Consider the following 19806-nt stretch of genomic DNA (forward strand, 5'->3'; position numbering starts at 1 on the left):
CAGAACAGGGAAGCCAGCTGCAGAGATGGAGCCGAGGAGTGGGCTTTCAGCTCGGGGCTGCCATATACCATTGTCCGCAGCACAGTCAGGCCACTGCTCCTCCAGCAGGGACCCAATAAGTGACAGATCTGTGGAGACTCACCTTCCTCCCCTGGGAGGAGCGGCACGGGAGCACACCACAGGGATCTGCTGGGTTTGGAGACTCCTCATCGTGTCGGGTGCCAGAGATAGAAATGCTCGGTCACAGGCCAGGGGAGCACGGAGTGCGGTCGGAGACCGGAGAGACGGGAGTGATTGACTGCTTTTCTCTGGGGGCGCACTGAGGAGCTCTCAGCTCCAAGACCAGAGATTAGGAGGACAGATTTTCATTCTTGTCCTCTAAAACTGTGTGGAAAGCCTTGAGGGTACAAAAGCCACAGAGAGCAACCCAGAAGAGATTACTTAGCCTGGAACCCTGGCTACGGTGGTGCAATTCCGCCTCAGGCAAAGACATTTGGGAACCACGGCAACAGGCCCCTCCCCCAGAAGATCAGCAAGAACATCCAGCCAAGTCCAAGTTTACCCATCAATGAGAACTGCAAAACTCCAGTGCTAGGGGAATATGGCACATAGAATTCATGGCTTTTTCCCCATGATCCTTTAGTTTGTTTTTTTTTTAAGATTTTATTTATTTATTTGACAGAGAGAGAGATAGCAAGAGAAGGAACACAAGCAGGGGGAGTGGGAGAGGGAGAAGCAGGCTTCTGGTGGAGCAGGGAGCCCGATGCAGGGCTCAATCCCAGGATCCTGAGATCATGACCTGAGCCAAAGGCAGAAGTTTAACAATTGAGCCACCCAGGTGCCCCTTTAATTTTCATTTTTACAGTTACATTCTATCCCTTCATTGTATTAAGCTTATTTTTGTATATATATAAATTTTTCTTCCTTTACAATTTAGGGATGCAGTTTCTTCTAATAGATCAAAATACACCCAAAATCTAGTGTATGGCTCTGTTATTTTCACCTGTCTGATCAAGTGCTCTTTTTTGTTATTTTTTTCTTCTTCCTTTTTTCATTTTTTTCTTCTTTTGTTAAACTTTTTTAATTTTTATCTTTACAGTTACATTCTATCTTTTCATTGTATTTAATTTTATTTTTGTATATATAATTTTTTTTGTCTTTACAATTTTAAGATGTAGTTTCTTCTAACAAACTGACCAAAATACACTCAGGAGATAGTGTATTCCTCTGTTCTGTTCACCTGCCTGTTTATATCCCTATCTTTTTTTTTCCACTTTTGTTTTTTCTCATCTTTTAATTTCCATTTTTACAGTTACATTCTATCCTTTCATTGTATTTAATTTTATTTTTGTACATATAGAAGTTTTTCTTTATTTATAACTTGGGGTCTATTTTTCTGAAAAAACAGACCAAAATACAGACAGAATCTAGTATATTGCTCTATTCTGCTCACCTGTTTGATTATATTCTCTCTCTCTTTTTTTTTTCCTCCCAGTTTCGGGTCTCTTCTGATTAGTGTATATTTCTCTGGAGTCATTGTTGCCATTTTAGTATTTTGTTCTCTCATTCATCTATTCTTCTCTGGACAGAATGACAATATGGAAAAAAACCTTACCTCAAAAAAGAGAACAAGAGGCAGTACGGACTGCCAGGGACCTAATCAGTATGGACATAAGTAAGATGTCAGAACTAGAGTTCAGAATAACGATTATAAAGATACGAGCTGGGCTTGAGAAAAGAATCCCTTTCTGGAGAAGTAAAAGAACTAAAATCTAACCAAGTTGAAATCAAAAAGGCTATTAATGCGATGCAATAAAAACTGGAGGCTCTTACTGCTAGGATAAATGAAGCAGAAGCAAGAATTAGTGATATAGAAGACAAAATGATGGAGAATAAAGAAGCCGAGAAATAGAGAGATAAACAAGTACTGGATCAGAAAGGGAGAATTTGAGACATAAGTGGTACCAGAAAGCAGACCAATATTAGAAAAATTGGGATCACAGAAGAGGAAAGAGAGACAGGAGGGCAGAAGGCATATTGGAGCAAATTATAATGGAGAACTTCCCTAATCTGGGGAAGGAAACAGGCATCAAAATCCAGGAGGCACAAAGAACCCCCTCAAAATCAAGAAAAATAGTTCAACACCCTGACATATAATAGTGAAACTTACAAATCTCAGAGACAAAGACAAAATCCTGAAAGCCACTTGGGACAAGAGGTATGTAATCTACAAGGGTAGAAACATTAGATTGGCAGCAGACCTATCCACGGAGACCTGGCAGGCCAGAAAGGACTGGCATGATATATTCAGGGTGCTAAATGAAAAAAATATGCAGCCAAGAATACTTCATCCAGCTAGGATGTCATTCAAAGTAGAAGAAGAAATAAAAACCTTCCAGGAAAAACAGAAACTGAAAGAATTTGTGATCACCAAACCAGCCCTACAAGAAATATTAAAAGCGATCCTCTAAGCAAAGAGAGAGCCCAAAAGTAACTTAGACCAGAAAGGTACAGAGAAAATATACAGTAACAGTCACTTTATAGGTAATACAGTGGCACTAAATTCATATCTTTCAATAGTCACTCTGAATGAAAATGGGCTAAATGCCCCAATCAAAAGACACAGGGTATCAGATTGTATAAAAAAGGAAGACCCATTGATATGCTGTCTGCAAGAGACTCATTTTAGACCCAAAGACACCTCCAGATTGAAAGTGAGGGCATGGAAAAGCATTTAGCATGTTAATGCCCATCAAAAGAAAGCTGGGGTGGCAATCCTTATATCAGACAAATTAAGTTTTAAACCAAAGACTGTAATAAGAGATGAGGAAGGACACTATATCATAATTAAAGGTTCTATCCAACAAGAAGATCTAACAATTGTAAATATCTATGCCCCTAACATGGAAGCAGCCAATTATATAAGCCAATTAAAAACAAAATCCAAGAAACACATTGATAATAATACAATAATAGTAGGAGACTTTAACGCCCCCCTCACTGCAATGGACAGATCATCTAAGCAGAAGATCAACAAGGAAATAAGGGCTTTGAATGACACACTGGACCAGATGGACTTTACAGATATATTCAGAACATTCTGTCCTGAAGCAATAGAATACACAGTCTTCTCGAGTGCACATGGAACAATCTCCAGAATAGATCACATACTGGGTCACAGAACAGGTCTCAACCAGTACCAAAAGATTGAGATCATTCCCTGCATATTTTTGGACCACAGTGCTTTGAAACTAGAACTCAATCACAAGAGGAAAGTTGGAAAGAACTCAAATACATGGAGGCTAAAGAGCACCCTACTAAAGAATGAATGGGTCAACCAGGAAATTAAAGAAGAATTTTTAAAAATTCATGGAAAGAAATGAAAATGAAAACACAAATGTTCAAAATCTTTCGGATGCAGCAAAGGCGGTCCTAAGAGGGAAGTATATAGCACTACAAGCCTTTCTCAAGAAACAAGAAAGGTCTCAAATACATAACGTTATCTTACACCTAAAAGAACTGGCAAAAGAATAGCAAATAAAGCCTAAACCCAGCAGGAGAAGAGAAATAATGATTAGAGCAGAAATGAGAGAGAAACCAAAAGAACAGTAAAACGGATCAAAAAAATTAGGAACTTGCTCTCTGAAAGAATTAGTAAGATCGATAAACCCCTGGCCAGACTTATCCAAAAGAAAAGACAAAGGACCCAAATAAATAAAATCATGAATGAAAGAGGAGAGATCACAACCAAAACTGAAGAAATACAAACAATTATAAGAACATATTATGAGCAACTATATGCCAACAAATTAGGCAATCTGGAAGAAATGGATACATTCCTAGAGACATATAAACTACCAACTAGCAACTGAAACAGGAAGAAATAGAAAACCTGAACAGACCCCCTAACCAGCTAGGAAATTGAAGCAGTCATCAAAAATCTCCCAACAGGAGCCCAGGGCCTGTTGGCTTCCCAGGGAAATTCTACCAAACAGTCAAAGAAGAAATAATACCTATTCTCCTGAAGCTGTTTCAAAAAATAGAAACAGAAGGAAAGTTTCCAGACTCATTCTATAAGACCAGCATTACCTTGATCCCAAAACCAAAGACCCCACCAAAAAGGAGAGTTACAGACCAATATCCCTGATAACATGGATGCAAAAATTCTCAACAAAATACTACCCAGTAGGATCCAACAGTACATTAAAAGGATTATTCACCACGACCACGTGGGATTTATTCCTGGGCTACAAGTTTGGTTCAACATCTGCAAATCAATCAATGTGATACACTACATAAATAAAAGAAAGGACAAGAACCATATGATCCTTTCAATAGATGCAGAAAAAGCATCTGACAAAGTATAGCATTCTTTCTTGACTTAAACTCTTCACAGTGTAGGGATAGAGGGTACATACCTCAATATCATAAAAGCCATATATGAAAAGCCCATAGCAAATATCATTCTCAATGGGGAAAAACTGAGAGCTTTTGCCCTAAGGTCAGGAACACAGCAGGGATGTCCACCACCATCACCACTGCTGTTCAACGTAGTACTAGAAATTCTAGCCTCAGCAATCAAACAACAAAAAGAAATAAAAGGCATCCAAATTGGAAAAGAAGTCAAACTCTCACTCTTTGCTGATGACATGATACTCTATGTGGAAAACCCAAAAGACTCCACCCCCAAATTGCTAGAACTTATACAGGAATTTAGCAAAGTGACAGGATATAAAATTGACGCACAGAAATCAGTTGCGTTTCTATACACTAACAATGAGACATAAGAAAGAGAAATTAAGGAGTTGATCCCATTTACAATTGCACCCAAAACCATAAGATACCTAGAAATAAACCTATCTAAAGATGCAAAGGATCTGTACTCAGAAAACTATAGAATACTCATGAAAGAAATTGAGGAAGACACAAAGAAATGGAAAAACGTTCCATGCTCTTGGATTGGAAGAACAAATATTGTTAAAATATCTATGTCATCTAGAGCAATCTACAAATTCAATGCAATCTCTATCAAAATACCATCCACTTTTTTCACAGAACTGGAACAAATAATCCTAAAATTTGTATGGAACCAGAAAAGACCCCAAATAGCCAGAGGAATGTTGAAAAAGAAAACCAAGGCTGGAGGCATCACAATTCCAGACTTCAAGCTCTATTACAAAGCTGTCATCATCAAGACAGTATGGTACTGGCACAAAAACAGACACATCGATCAATGGAACAGAATAGAAGACCCAGAAATGGACCCTCAACTCTATGGTCAACTAATCTTTGACAAAAGCAGGAAAGAATGTCCAATGGCAAAAAGACAGTCTCTTCAACAAAAGATGTTGGGAAAATTGGACAGCCACATGCAGAAGAATGAACCTGAACCATTTTCTTACACCATAGGCAAAAATAGACTCAAAATGGTTGAAAGACCTACATGTGAGACAATAATCCATCAAAATCCTAGAGGAGAACACAGGCGCAAGCTCTTTGACCTCGGCCACAACAACTTCTTGCTATACACATCTCCAAGGGCAAGGGAAACAAAAGCAAAAATGAACTATTGGGACTTCATCAAGTTAAAAAGCTTTTGCACAGCAAAGGAAATAGTCAACAAAACTAAAAGGCAACCTACAGAATGGGAGAAGATATTTGCCAATGACATATCAGATAAAGGGCTAGTATCCAAGATCTATAAAGAACTTAGCAAACTCAATACCCAAAAAACAAATAATCCAATCAAGATATGGTCAGAAGACACAGACATTTCTCCAAAGAACACATCCAAATGACCAAAAGACACATGAAAAAATGCTCAACGTCACTTGGCATCAGGGAAATACAAATCAAAACCTCAATGAGATACCACCTCACACCAGTCAGAATGGCTAAAATTAACAAGTCAGGAAACGAGAGATGTTGGCAAGGATGCAGAGAAATGGGAACCTTCTTATACCATTGGTGGGAATGCATGCTGGTGCAGCCACTCTGAAAAACAGTATGGAAGGTCCTCAAAAAGTTGAAAATAGAGCTACCCTATGAACCAGCAATTTCACTACTGGGTATTTACCCCAATGATACAAATGTAGGGATCTGAAGGGGCACCTGCACCCCAATGTTTATAGCAGCAATGTCCACAATAGCCGAACTATGGAAAGAGCCCAGATGTCCATTGACAGTTGAATGGATAAAAAAGATGTGATATCTGTATTTAATGGAATATTACACAGCCATCAAAAAGAGAAATCTTCACTTTTGCAATGGCATGGATGGAACTAGAGGGCATTATGCTAAGCGAAATAAGCCAATCAGAGAAAGACAATTATCGTATGGTCTCACTGATATGTGGAATTTAAGAAACAAAACAGAGGATCATAGGTGAAGAGGGGAAAAAATAAAGTAAGATGAAACCAGAGAGGGAGACAAACCATAAGAGACTCTTAATCACAGGAAACAAACTGAGGGTTGTTGGAGGGGAGGTGGGTGGGGGGATAGGGTGACTGGGTGATGGACATTAAGGCAGGCATGTGGTATAATGAGCACTGGATATCATATAAGACTGATGAATCACAGACCTGTACCTCTGAAACCAATAATACATTGTGTATTAATTAATTGAATTAAAATAAAAATAAAAACAAACAAAAAAGATTTTCTGGATATTTTGTGATTACCCAATACAAGGTCAGTATATAAATATCAATTTTATTCCTATATATTACCAAAAACAATTGTAACTGGACAATGGAATTTAGAATAGCATAAAAATATGAAATGCTTAGGGATAAATGTATTCAACAATGTGCAAGATCTGTGCACTATACAACACTGCTGAGATAAAGACTAGAACCCAGGAAGAGATTTACTGTGTTCATGCATTAGAAAACTCCATAAAACTCCATTTTGTGAGGCGGCAGATATTTTGAAGCTTCAACTTGCTTTTACCCTGCCTTATCTCACTCTCTCTTATGTTTGTGTCTTCAATGTGTAGCTCTGTGCCTGGCACCAAGTAGGTGTCCAGTGTTCATTGAGTAAATGAATAAGGATTAAATATATAGGGAATAAATGAGTAAGTGCGGAAAGTAATCAAAACTACCTAGGAGCGCTAGAAAAGACTTCCTTAAAGATGGACTAGGAATTCTATAAGCTGTAATGAAAGGAGGAACATTAGACATAGAAATCCTATGAGAAAACTGCATTTGTCTGCATTAGCTTGTGGTCGGTTTGTGGGAGACAAATGCCTTGGGGATATGGCCTGAGCTCATGTTCTGAGGACCTTCTAATCTGTGCTAAGGAATTTCTATCTCATTCTTCAGAACGGAGAGGGGGGAGGGCACATTGAATATATTTAGTAGGGGGGTTCCCTCATTCATGTTTTAAAATACTGAACACAGGGGTGCCTGGGTGGCTCAGTTATTAAGCGTCTGCCTTCTGCTCATGTCATGATCCCAGGGTTCTGGGATCGAGCCCTGCATTAGGCTCCCTGTTCAGCGGAGAGCCTGCTTCTCCCTCTGCGCCTGCTTGTGTTCCCTCTGTTGCTGTCTCTCTCTCTCTGTCAAATAAATAAAATCAAATAAATAAAAATTTAAAAAAATAAAATAAAATACTGAACACCTGCTCTGGACCAAGGCTTGCGTTCAATACTAGCATAGAACTGGTAAAGACAGAAACCATCCCAGCTTCAGTTATAAAACTGCCATAGCTAATGATGAAAACTATCTTTGTACCAGGCACTAAGTCCACTTCTTGTGTGTTTTTGTTTTTGTTTTTACAACAGCTCAGTTAGATGTTATTAGTTTCACTAAATGTGAGGGGTTAAAGAAACTAAAAAAACGAGACTCCCATTTAAATACAGACCACGACTAAAATAAATTTTATTAAGGTAACATTAAGAAAACAATTAAATCACACATTTAAAATGTAGAGTTTAGGGGCACCTGGGAGGCTGGTCAGTTGGGCCACACTGACTCTTGCTTTCTGCTGGGGTCATGATCTGGGGGGGGGGCATGAGAACAAGCTCTGGCTCCCTCTTCTCTTCCCCCTCACACCGTGCTCTCTCTCTCTCAAATAAATTAAAAAAAAATCTTCATAAAATTCAATTAAAAATTAAAAAAATAAAACGTAGCGTTTAATGGGTTTCCACAAATGTACATATTTTGGTGTCATTACCAAGACATAAAACATTTCTATTACCCCAAAAGTGTCTCTTGTATCCCCCCTCAACCATTGATCTCATTTCTAACATTACTGATTAGATTTGTCTTTAATAGTGTTTCTTATAAACAGAATTACGCAGTATGTACTCTGTGTCTTTCTGCTTTTAATTACCATGATTCAATTTTGAGTTTCAGCCATATTGTGGTGCCTATCACTAGTTCATTTTTATTATTGTTGAATTCAGAGTTTTAAGAGAGAAAGATATTAATCAAATAATCATCTAATTAAGTGGTTAATTACAACAGCATTAAGTTGACCAAAGGATAAGTACAAGTGAGGATATATTACCTTGTTGACAATTCAACCAAGATCATACATGGGGGGCAGGGGTATATAAGATTACGATCGAGTTTGTGGAAAATAAATGTTATTAAAGCGTATCTTAAAAGAATCCTATGTCCTTATTTTACGTCCCTACTTTTTAAAAAAAAAAGTCAGTCCAGATGTAAAAGTGTTATTCCATAGCCCTTTATACCTCCCCTTTACACACCATAGAGAAAAAGGCTCCGTAAGGCGCATGCGCCGCCCCCACCAAGTGTTGTGAGCAACAGCTGCCGTAGGCATTGCCACCTCCGCGCAAACCGCGGAGAAGTCCGCTGCCCGGACCTGACTCGCTTTTCGCCTACCCAATCCCGGGAGCCATGGCGGTCACGCGCGCGCCGGCACCCAGCAGGCCAGGCCCCGCCCATCACACACGTACTCCCACGAGCCCGACCTTTGCAGCCCCATCTCCGGAGAAACTCCCGAGGACGGGGCTGCGACTGCGCAGTGGAGCCGGTGGGCGGGGCGGGGAAATGCGGTTGCCGGGATGTGGGGTAGCCACACAGGCCGGGAGCTGGAGCCGCGCTTAGGAGGCGCGGCGTTGCAGCGGGCCCTGGCCGGGAAGGCCGACTCCCTTCCCTCAGCCATCGAAAATAAACTTTGCTGCTCTTTTCGGGGCGTTCTGGGGTCCGCCTCCCGGCGGTGCCGCTGTCGGCGAAGAGCTTTTGTGCGTCAGGGCTTCCGTCCTTCCCTCCGCCGGTGCGGGGCCTCGGCGCCATGGACGCCACGGCGCTGGAGCGGGACGCCGTGCAGTTCGCCCGGCTGGCGGTGCAGCGCGACCAAGAAGGTCGCTATTCCGAGGCGGTGTTTTACTACAAGGTAGGGCAGAGGACCGCCGCACCAGGAGAGGCCAGGGGGCGGGTGAAAGTGCGGCGGCGGCCAGGCCTGGGCTTTGCTTTGCCCTCTTCCTGCTCTGCTGCTCTCCTTTTCAGGGGAGAGGCGACCCGGCTGCTGCCACTGTGGGGAGGTTTGGTCGCGGCTTGGGAGCCACCACTTCTCTGGTTACAGTCTTCAATGGCAAATGTCCACCGCTGAGCTACTTATGGCAGCAGTAGTTAGGTATGGGTAGTTAAGTGGCTAATTCTCGCTGTCACTTGGCTCTGATTTATGGCTTGTGGGAAGTGGTCTCTGATACACACTAAAATAATGCACGTTTGTTGAAGAAATAAGGTTTTAAAAAAGAATAACACGTCTCTTATCTTGGCATTTAATATATCTGTGCTGCTTTTTCTACGCGTATTTACATTCGCAGCTTTGAAAACATTTGAGTGTAATTGACATAGAATGTTACGTTAGTTTCAAGGGAACAACATAGTGATTCAACTTCTCTATACGTAAGACAAACTTGGATTGTACCGTTTATACTATTTTTAACCTGTTCTTTGTATTTGAGCTTTTAAAAACTCATTAAAGTTGCTTAAGATAGTCTTATTAATGACAGATGCATAGTATTCCATTATGTGAATGTACCATAATTTATTTACAAACTAATGGGCATTTAGGTTCATTCTGATTTTTCAGTATCTTAAGTCATGGTGCAGTTGATACCTTTATAGCTAATGCTTTACACATTTCTTGGCTCTTTCTTTTGGCTAAGTTACTGGGGGCGGAATTATTAAAGAATATGATCTTCCACAGTCCACTCTGCTCTCCAGTCCTGCGGATTTGCACATACACCCCTCCAGCTCTAACTATGCTCTCTGCTTCCTTGTGGAGGTAGCTGTATCCTCGTGATATTGTCCCCCCCTTTTTTTTAAAAAAAAAGAAAAGAATGTCAGGCTTTGATAATAGCTGAGTAGTAATGCGGTCAGTAAATGTATGATTTGTATTTCTCAGATTATTATTATATTGCCTTCATTTTATAATCTATATTTAGAGACTTTTGATGTGTTTCAGAATCATTTCTTTTGGACTTTTTGAGGAAAGTTTCGTGAAGGTAGTATTTCTTTAAAAGTAAAATTCTATGTGTTTGAGTTTTGTGAAATAACTGACAAATATTCATATATAGTGCCACATAAAATAGCTTTGTGTAAAGCAAAAGAAAATACTACGCAGTGCCTCTTGTTTTGCTGTGCATTTGCATGCATGTGATTATGAAGAATTTTTTTATCCTTGAGAAAGTCAGAAAAGTTGTGCTTCTAGGAACTGTCTATATAAAATTTACCAGATCTTTAGCATTTTTTGGTCTTCATTACTGTTCTATGAGGTTTTCTTTAATTGTCATTTTCAAATATAAATTAAATGAGTAAAATAAGATTGATACCAGCAATTACTTAGTTGGCTTTATTTCTTTTAAGCAAGATAATTATTTGAATGTCAGTGTTTACATCAAGGTAATTGGAGATGTGAAATATATATATATACTATTAGTATTTAGATAATAATAGTACATAATATAAAATATTTAATGTTTACATGGAACACTACATCAAAAACTAATGATGTAATGTATGGTGATTAACATAACATAATAAGAAAAAATGAATCACTATGTTGTATGTACCTGAAACTAATGTAACATTGTGTGTCAACTATATTCAAATAAAAAATATTTTTAAAAAATGTTTACATGTAAAGTTATATTTTCCTCCCATGAAATGTCTGAGTTACAGAATCTGACAGTATCCTCTTTCTTATTCCTACAGCCTTTCAGTGAATTTTCATTTCATTTCATTCAATTTCGGACTGTTTTTACTGATTTTGTTAAGTTCAGTGAAACAACTCCTGCTCCAACAACTGAATTCAAAACGTTGGATATTCAGTAGATGGCTGGCTTCTTTGGATCCAGACAGGCATCAGCCTCTGTGAAGTGCACATGCTTAGGTTATTGCTGAGAAGGTGTTGTTAATTTGGAGAAATCTCTCAGTGGTCCTTCTCGCAGTAACATTGGTAACCTGTTATCCTAGAATGGTGATGGGGAGAGTGAGGCTCTTTCTTCCTCACTAGCCACAGCATAACTGGCTGTGGGAGTATTAGAAAAACTGGATGATGAATCCAGGTTTTCTTAATTAAAGTAAGTTGATTTCATACAACTGAAATCTGCTTTAAAATGTGTCACCCTTTGGCAGTATTTTCTATGGAGAAAAAGATTTTCTTTCCACTGTGAGATATTTAATCTTTATAATTTTTTTTTAATTTTATTTTTAAGTAATCTCTACACTCAACATGGGGCTCAAACTTAAAATCTTGAGATCAAGAGTCGCATACTCTACTAAGCCAGCTAGGCACCTTGACCTTTATAATTTCTTATAATCTTCCTGTGACATTTAATTTTATTTTACTTGTTATCATTAACCAATTGACTATTTTTATTATTATTAACCAGTAGTAACGAGTATTATTATTATATACCTGTCCTTATGCTTTTCAGGCTCAATTCATATTTTCAAGGTATATGGTTTTAAGTCTGACCTATTGCATAAAGAAAAAGGAAAGCAAAAGACATGTGAGCTAAAGCTATTCTAAGAAAATGTTTATAATCTCTTGTATTTGAGTTTGTAAATTTTCAACAGTATGAGAAAATTGAGAGTATTGGGAACTGAAGAAAAGGTGTTGGAGGGTTATGTAACCCACTTGGTACTGTCTTAAAGACATTCTTATTTTATAGTTCATAGACAGCAATAGTGAGTTACAAAGTGGTAGAGAAAATTCAGATTGTAATTCATTTGTTAGATTCCTTTGATTTTTTTCTTTTTTTAGGAAGCTGCACAAGCCTTAATTTACGCTGAGATGGCAGGATCAGGCCTAGAACATATTCAAGAAAAAATAAATGAGTATCTGGAAAGAGTTCAGGCTTTACATTCAGCAGGTTAGTAAAGGACTACTAAACTTACCATTTTTTTTTCTTCTCTCTCATCACATCCTTTCCCCCACGTTTCTCTTTTTTTTTAATTTTTATTATTGAAATATAGTTGACATACGGTGTTATATTAGTCCCTAGTGTTTCTCTTTCCTTTTCCTTTTCATCTTTAGATCTTGATCTTCACTCTTGCTGCTCATTCCTTTTTTGGTAATCATGTCTTTAAAAGTCATAGTGTGGCAGGAAGGGAAAAATGAAGGGGGGCAGAAATCGAAGGGGGAGATGAACCATGAGAGACTATGGACTCTGAGAAACAAACTGAAAGTTCTAGAGGGGAGGGGGGCGGGGGGATGGGTTAGCCTGGTGATGGGTATTAAAGGGGGCACATACTGCATGGAGCACTGGGTGTTATACACAAACAATCATGGAACACTACATCAAAAACTAATGATGTATGGTGATTAACATAACATAATAAAATTAAAAAAAAAAAGTCATAGTGTGGAAATAAGTGATCTGTGATTAGGAACCTTACGAATAATATAGTCTAATCTCCTAATTTCCCAGGGGTACAGAGATAGTGAATTATATACATTCAAACTGTATCATTGTCAGAGTCAGGATTAGGACCCTGTTAAAGTCTACTTTTTAAATATCTGTCAAATTCTGTCTCCTGATATTAAGGTTAAATGACTACAGTTGACCCTTGAACAACAGTGATTTGAGCTGTGCAGGTCCACTTACCTGCAGATTTTTTTTTGAAGATTTTATTTATTTGCGAGAGAGGGAGAGAACACGAGGCAGTAGAGGGGCAGATGGAGAAAGACAAGGAGACTCCCCGCTGAGCAGGGAGCCCACCATAGTAGGGCTCCATCCCAGGACCCCAGAATCATGATGTGAACCAAAGGCAGACACTTAACCACTGAGCCACCCAGGCACTCCTACATGCACATTTTTTTACAGTACTGTAAATGTATTTTTTCTTCTTTATGATTTTCTTAATATTTTCTTTTGTCTAGCTTACTTTATCATAAGAATATAATATATAACACACATAGAAGATATGTGTTAATCAACTTAAGTTATTGGTAAGGCTTCCAGTAGGCTATTAGTAGTTAAGTTTTGGGGGAGTCAAAAGTTAATATGCAGATTTCTGTCAGTGCCCCTAAGTCCCCACATTGTTCAAGAGCCATCTTTACTTCCCTTTAGTGTTAACGACTTCAGCAGTATGTTCATGGTCTCTTCTGTATCCGTATCCTCAACCTCAAGACCTTAGCTAAACTCTTTTTGTAAACCATATCTTGGAAAGCAACATGTAAGTAGAGACCTGGAACAACTTGTATTTATTTTTGTAAACAGCATGGCAAATGTCATGAAACAAGTACACAGGCTTAGTGATCACAGTTTTGTTAGAGGTATGTGGCTGCTGTGAAAATCTGCTCTTGACATGGGTAGAAAAGAAAATGATCACCTACTGGCATTTTGTTTTAGAAATGCATTTTTCTCACTGATTTCTTTTTAACCCCTTTTTTCTGTGGCTATATAATAAAGCCACAAGCAACTTAGAGGACTCTTTATTCAGCATTACCTAATGGACTTTGTGTTACTTTTTACCACTCATTCTGAGTAGGTAAGAGCAGTTATAAGTACATGATTAGGAAAAAGTAGATTCCACCATTGGATTTCTTGTTAGGACAATACCCTTAAGGATGGGATAGTTTAGTTTAAGACAGTGCCCAGAAATTGGATGTATTGAAAAGTGAACTGCCTGTGTAGCAGGGCCTCAACTGATAGAAAGTTATATTGATTCAGGTATCCAAAATACCATGTAATTCAAAGCAGCTCCATTTTCCCAAATACATTTATAAATATATTTATAAAGGTGATATTTAGGCACGTAACGTGACAGTTCTAAGCTCTTGAGGAATAAAGACTTGTCAGTGAAACAGAAATAAAGTTCAAGAAGGATTTTTAAAGCATAGCATACCTTAATTGTATTGCCAGCTTTTTGACCCATTATATTCAACCTATGGAATGTAATCCCTAGAGAATTAAATGGTTTCTTTAATTAGCATTTCAGACAACGTTTAAAGCAAATTTTGCTGATAGACTCTTGAGAGTTAAGTTGATTTCTGGGTGGGGAAGGGTAACCTAGTTTGAAATTCACCAGTGTAGTATAAAGAGCTTAAGACCTAGAATTTCAAGATCTAAATTGTAGCTTGTAGCTACAGAACCTAGGCTAGATCAGTCATTCTCAACTGGGAACAGTTGTGCACCTCGGAAGATTTTTGGTTTTTAGATTAGGGAGAAGTAGGGAGTATACTATGGCATCCAGTTGGGTAGAGGCCAGGGATCTTATTAAAAATCCTCCAATGCACAGGTCAGTCTACAGCAAAGAATTATCCAGCTGAACATGTCAGTAGTATGAGGCTGAGAAACCCTGGGCTATATATTTTAATGTTTTTGAGCTTTCGTGTCTTCATTTTGTAAATGGTAGATTAGCACATACTTCAGAGAGGTGTTTCTGGGAGTTAAAGTTCTAAAAGGTCACCACCATACCTTTAAGAGACAAAATATAAAGCTTTTTTTTTTTTAATAACAGCTTTATAGAGATATAATTCATGTACCATAAAATTCACCTTACTAGAGTATACAATTCAGTAGTTTTTAGTATGTTTCCAGAGTTGTGCTACCATCACCACTATCTAATTTTAGAACATTTTTGTTGCCCCAAAAGAAACCTCTTATCCATTAACAGTCATTCCCCGTTCCTCCCACCCTCTATCCTCTTAACAGCCACTAACCTATTTTCTGTCTCCCTGGAGTTGCCTATTTTGGACATTTCATGTAAATAGAATTATCTAATTTGTGGCCTTTGGGGTTTGGCTATTTTCATTTAACATAATGTTTTCAAGATTTATCCATGTTGTAGTATGTATCAATACTTCATTCCTTTTTATGGCTGAATAATAATGCCATCATATCAATATACCATATGTTGTTTATCCATTCATCAGTTGATGGACATTGGCTTGTTTCCACCTTTTGGCTGTTAATGAATAATACTGCTTTGAACGTTTGTATATATGTTTTTATATGGACATGTGTTTTTAGTTCTCTTTAATACATGCCCAGGAGTGAAATTGCTGGGTCATATGGTAGCTTGATGTTTAATTTTTCGAGGAACTGCTGAACTGTTTTCCGAAGTGGCAACCCCATTTTACATTTCCATCAGCAATATATGAGGGTTTCATTTCCTTCACATTCTTATCAACATTTGTTATTTTCTGTCTTTTGTAATTTTAGCCACCCAAGTGGTTGTAAAGGTGGCATCTTGGGTTTTGATATGCATTTCCCTGCTGGCTAATGTTGTTGAGCATCTTCTCATGGGCCAATTGGCCATTTGAATATCTTCTTTGGAAAAATGGTTATACAGACCCTTTGCCCATTATGTAAGTCAGAGTTCTCCAGAGAAAAAGAACCAGTAGAATATATATAAAGAGATTTTATATAAGGAATTGGCTCATAATGGAACCTCATTATGGAGGCTAAGTCCCACACTCTGCAGTCTGCAAGCAGGAATGACCCAAGAAAACCAGTGGTATAGTTTATTTAGTCCAAGTCCAAAGGCCTGAGAAGCAGGGGAGTTGATGGTGTAAGACCCAGTCCAAGGGCAGGAAAAGACCAAAAAAAAGGCAGTCTGGCAGAGAAGGCAAATTTCTTCCTCTGCCTTTTTGTTCTGTTCAGTCCCTCCGTGGATTAGGTGATGCCCACCCACATCGGGGAGGACAGTCTGCTTTTACTACCAATTCAAAGATTAATTTCATTCAGAATCACTCTCTTAGACATACCTAGAAATCATGTCTGGCCAAGTATCTGGGTACCCAGTAAAGTTGACACAAGTTGACATGATTACTCACCACACTCATTTTCAAAATTGGAATTGTCTTTTTATTGTTTACTTGTAAGAGATCTTTGTATATAATCTTGATACAGGTCCCTTGTTGATATATACCTTTATATTAAAAACAAATACTTATTTCAAAGAACAGTAAAAATATGTGATTATTTAATCTGGACTCAGATGAATGGGAAACAGCAGGAACTTTATCATCAGGGCCTAGGATATTGTATTACACGGTTGTCTGTACTGAAAAAAATTTTTTTTAAATTACCTTAAAACATAATTGAGTTTCTTTAGGCTTAACATTTTCTAAGTTTTTTTTGTTTTGTTTTTGGGAGTGGGGCCAGGGTTATGTAAGGAGGAGGACTGGTGTTTTATTTTTTTAAAGGAAGAAAGTGCTGGTAAGGAGAGAGAAAATCGGGAAATTTTTTTTTAATAAATAATACATTTTTGGTATTTTTGGTCTCAGGTGTGCATTGTGAGATGAGTCAGACAAGTGGGGACTCTGTTTTAGGCCTTCAAATTCAGACTGAAAGTCATTTTTTAAGGATTATTTTTTGACCTTGCTAAGTTTTTTAAATGAAAAATTATAAAGTTTTTATAAAGAGTATCTTAAATGTATTAAAATGGTGTGTTGTTTCCTGGATATATAATTACATATATAGGTAATAATTTCATCTATATGGCTTTCTTCCTGTCCTAGTTCAGTCAAAGAGTGCTGATCCTTTGAAATCAAAACATCAGTTGGACTTAGAACGTGCTCATTTCCTTGTTACTCAAGCTTTTGATGAAGATGAAAAAGGGAATGTTGAAGATGCTATAGAATTGTATACTGAAGCCGTAGATCTCTGTCTGAAAACTGTATGTATAGCTACTAGTTAAGTTTGGTGGAATTATGCTAAGAAATTTCTCTTAGTAGTGAATTTTATTTAACAATTTCTTAAAAAAAATAATTACTGTATCATTATAAATATAATTGTTACTCTTCATTAAAAGATGAAGAACAGAAAACTAATGACGGGTTTTATACCTCTTGTTAAAAAATTGACAGTAGTAAGATTGAGTCATTAGGCAATGGTTTTTTTAATTATAGGTATTATTTTTTTAACATGTTTAAACCCATATACCTAAAATTAACTCATTACAGGAAGAACTCATTACAAATCCATGAATTTAAAATAAACCTCCCCCTTCTTAAAAAATTTCTTACATTTAAAAATAAGGTGGTGTTTTGGGAGAGCTTTATTGATTTGCAGTGTAAAATCTATATGCTGAGTGGTTTTTGCTGCTTCCTGAGGACCCTGGTTGGGACAGCTAAGTTTAGGGGCTCTAGTGCAGAAGAGCAGTGCATTTGACAGGAATGTGAGGTGAAATGATAGAGAGTGGTATTCTTAGTATTGTCAGAGGACTGCCTTTTTGTTCAGACAAACCATCTTGCCTGATTTCTGGAGGTAAGTGCTAGTCTCCTCAGTTTCCTGCTGCTCAGTTTCCATGGCACCATGTTCTTACAGTTGTGGTTCATTTACCACATGAAGTGGTCTTCAGGTTTACCTCATTGTCAGGTTTTCAACACTATTTTAAATATACCTTTAAGGATGAAAACAAATTGTCATCTTTGTTTATTCTCTCATTATTTGTATATATTATATATAAAATATATTGCATTATAAGTTTTTTGCTTAGAAATATGAATCAAGCAAAGAAAATTATGCTTCAGAATGTCTGTCTTTCTTTCTCTTAAGTCTTATGAAACCGCTGATAAAACTCTGCAAAATAAACTGAAACAGTTGGCTCGACAGGCACTAGATAGGTGAGTTTTGGTCACTCAAGTTCTTATCCATGGATAGCAGTGAACTATGTTTCTTAAATTTGACAAATTTCTCTAAATATGTCACAGAGTTTGTAGTAACAAACCTCCATCTTTAAGCTGAGATCTAGAGTAAGTCTACCTTCTTCCTCTGGGTGAATTTATTCCTCTCTAGTTCCCTACTTTAAACTTAAGAAATAACAAATCAGCCAAGACCTGTTTTATTTAGTTTTTGCTATGTGTGAAAGAATGATTATGATGTTTGAAGTGGAAGACTTTCTTCTGTTTTGTAACACCAGATTTCTGGGGAGAACTTCCAGAGAGCCTTCCAGAGCTGCTATTAAAAGTAGAGAAATTGAGAATGAGCTGGCCTATAACCATTCACATATCCCAAATTATATAGGGTGTGTAACTCCTTCAGCTCTTTGTTCAAATGTCAACTTTTCAAAAAAGCCTGCCCTAACCATTTTATTTAAAATGGAACCTTCTCCAGTATTTTCCTCCTGCTTACTCTATTCTAATATTCTTTCCCAAAGCTCTTAACCACTTTCTAAGGCATATGAAAGTTACCAGTTTATCATGTTTGTTATTAATGTCCGTGTTCCTTTGAGCCCCCCAACCCTCCATGTAAACTCTGTGAGTGCAGAGAATTTTGTCTGTTTTGTTCAATGCTGTAACCACCTAGCAGAGTGCCAGACATACAGTATATGCTCAGTAGGTATCTGAGAATGAACAGATTTGCACAAGAGAATTATACCTCTTAAAGAGTGTTATAGATGAAGGAAAAGGATGGAAATTGCATTTTTAGTTACAGCATGAATTAATAAAATTACCTCCTTTTGAGGGTCTGACTTAGTACCAATACCACCCCCGCCCTTCTTTTTTTTAATTGAGGTATAACGGTCATCCTTCCTTTTCATTGTCATCATCTAACATTTAGTTTGTCTCTCCTGAGTCATGAGGATATGGGCACTTGACACATAGTTATCTTCTCCATTTTCACTTTTTTCACGAGTCAGTATCAGAGGTGATGTTTAGATAACCCATCCAGTATCCTCTGAGTGCACCCTAAGCACAGAGGGGTGGGTCAGTCATTGGCTTCTTTGAGGGTCTGTTCAAAATTGTGGATCCTCTTTCTAGGAGAAATGTACATAAAATTTTTTATGTAATTTCAGAGTGTTCACAAGATTCCTGGAGCTCATATGTGGACCTCAAGTTAAGAACTTCTGTTTTTTAGCTTGCTGAACCTTTGACAAAACAAAGCCAAAATTCCCTTGAATGTCATGTGAGGCATTCCATGATTAACTCTTGCCCCTGGTCTCCTCTCCTTCTGCCTCTTGTTTTTAACTTTTCGTTGGGACTTCATCTATTTTTTTGGAAGTTATCTTAACTCGCTATGCTATTTCATACTTCTGCACATGCTCTTCTCTACTTAGAATGCTCCCTCACTCCCCAGGTGGAGTTCTCTGCAGCTCAAACATCAATTCAGAATAACCTCCCCCGACTCATTGTCTTTTCTTGGTCATTAAGTTAATATCTTCTGCCGTGTGTTCACTCACATACAATACTTATAGCATCTGTCATTTTGGATGCAGCTGTCTTTCTTTCCCCCACAAAACTGTGAACACCTTAAAAGCAGAGATTGCATTTTATATTTTCTTGTATCCCCCTTACCTTGCGTAGTATCTGACATGCAGTAAGTGATCAATAATTGCAATTGATATAGCAATAGTATCAATGTATATCAGTTAT

At 37.8% G+C, this 19806-nt stretch overlaps 1 protein-coding gene across 2 annotated transcripts in view; it reads left to right on the plus strand.

Moving 5' to 3' along the window:
- The first annotated feature begins 9003 nt into the window (after positions 1-9003).
- Positions 9004-19806, plus strand: part of CAPN7 (calpain 7) — a 40070-nt gene continuing 29267 nt past the window's right edge. For both annotated transcript variants that reach the window (XM_025882385.2, XM_073900286.1), the window contains exons 1-4: positions 9004-9363; positions 12244-12352; positions 16951-17108; positions 17990-18057. In XM_025882385.2, the coding sequence (XP_025738170.1) occupies positions 9262-9363; positions 12244-12352; positions 16951-17108; positions 17990-18057 (437 nt within the window). In that variant the 5' untranslated portion in view covers positions 9004-9261. The remainder of the gene's footprint in view (positions 9364-12243; positions 12353-16950; positions 17109-17989; positions 18058-19806) is intronic.

This window comes from Callorhinus ursinus, unplaced genomic scaffold (assembly GCF_003265705.2).
Source record: "Callorhinus ursinus isolate GAN/ISIS: 27379988/994484 unplaced genomic scaffold, GSC_fseal_2.0 scaffold1, whole genome shotgun sequence".
NCBI lineage: Eukaryota > Metazoa > Chordata > Mammalia > Carnivora > Otariidae > Callorhinus > Callorhinus ursinus.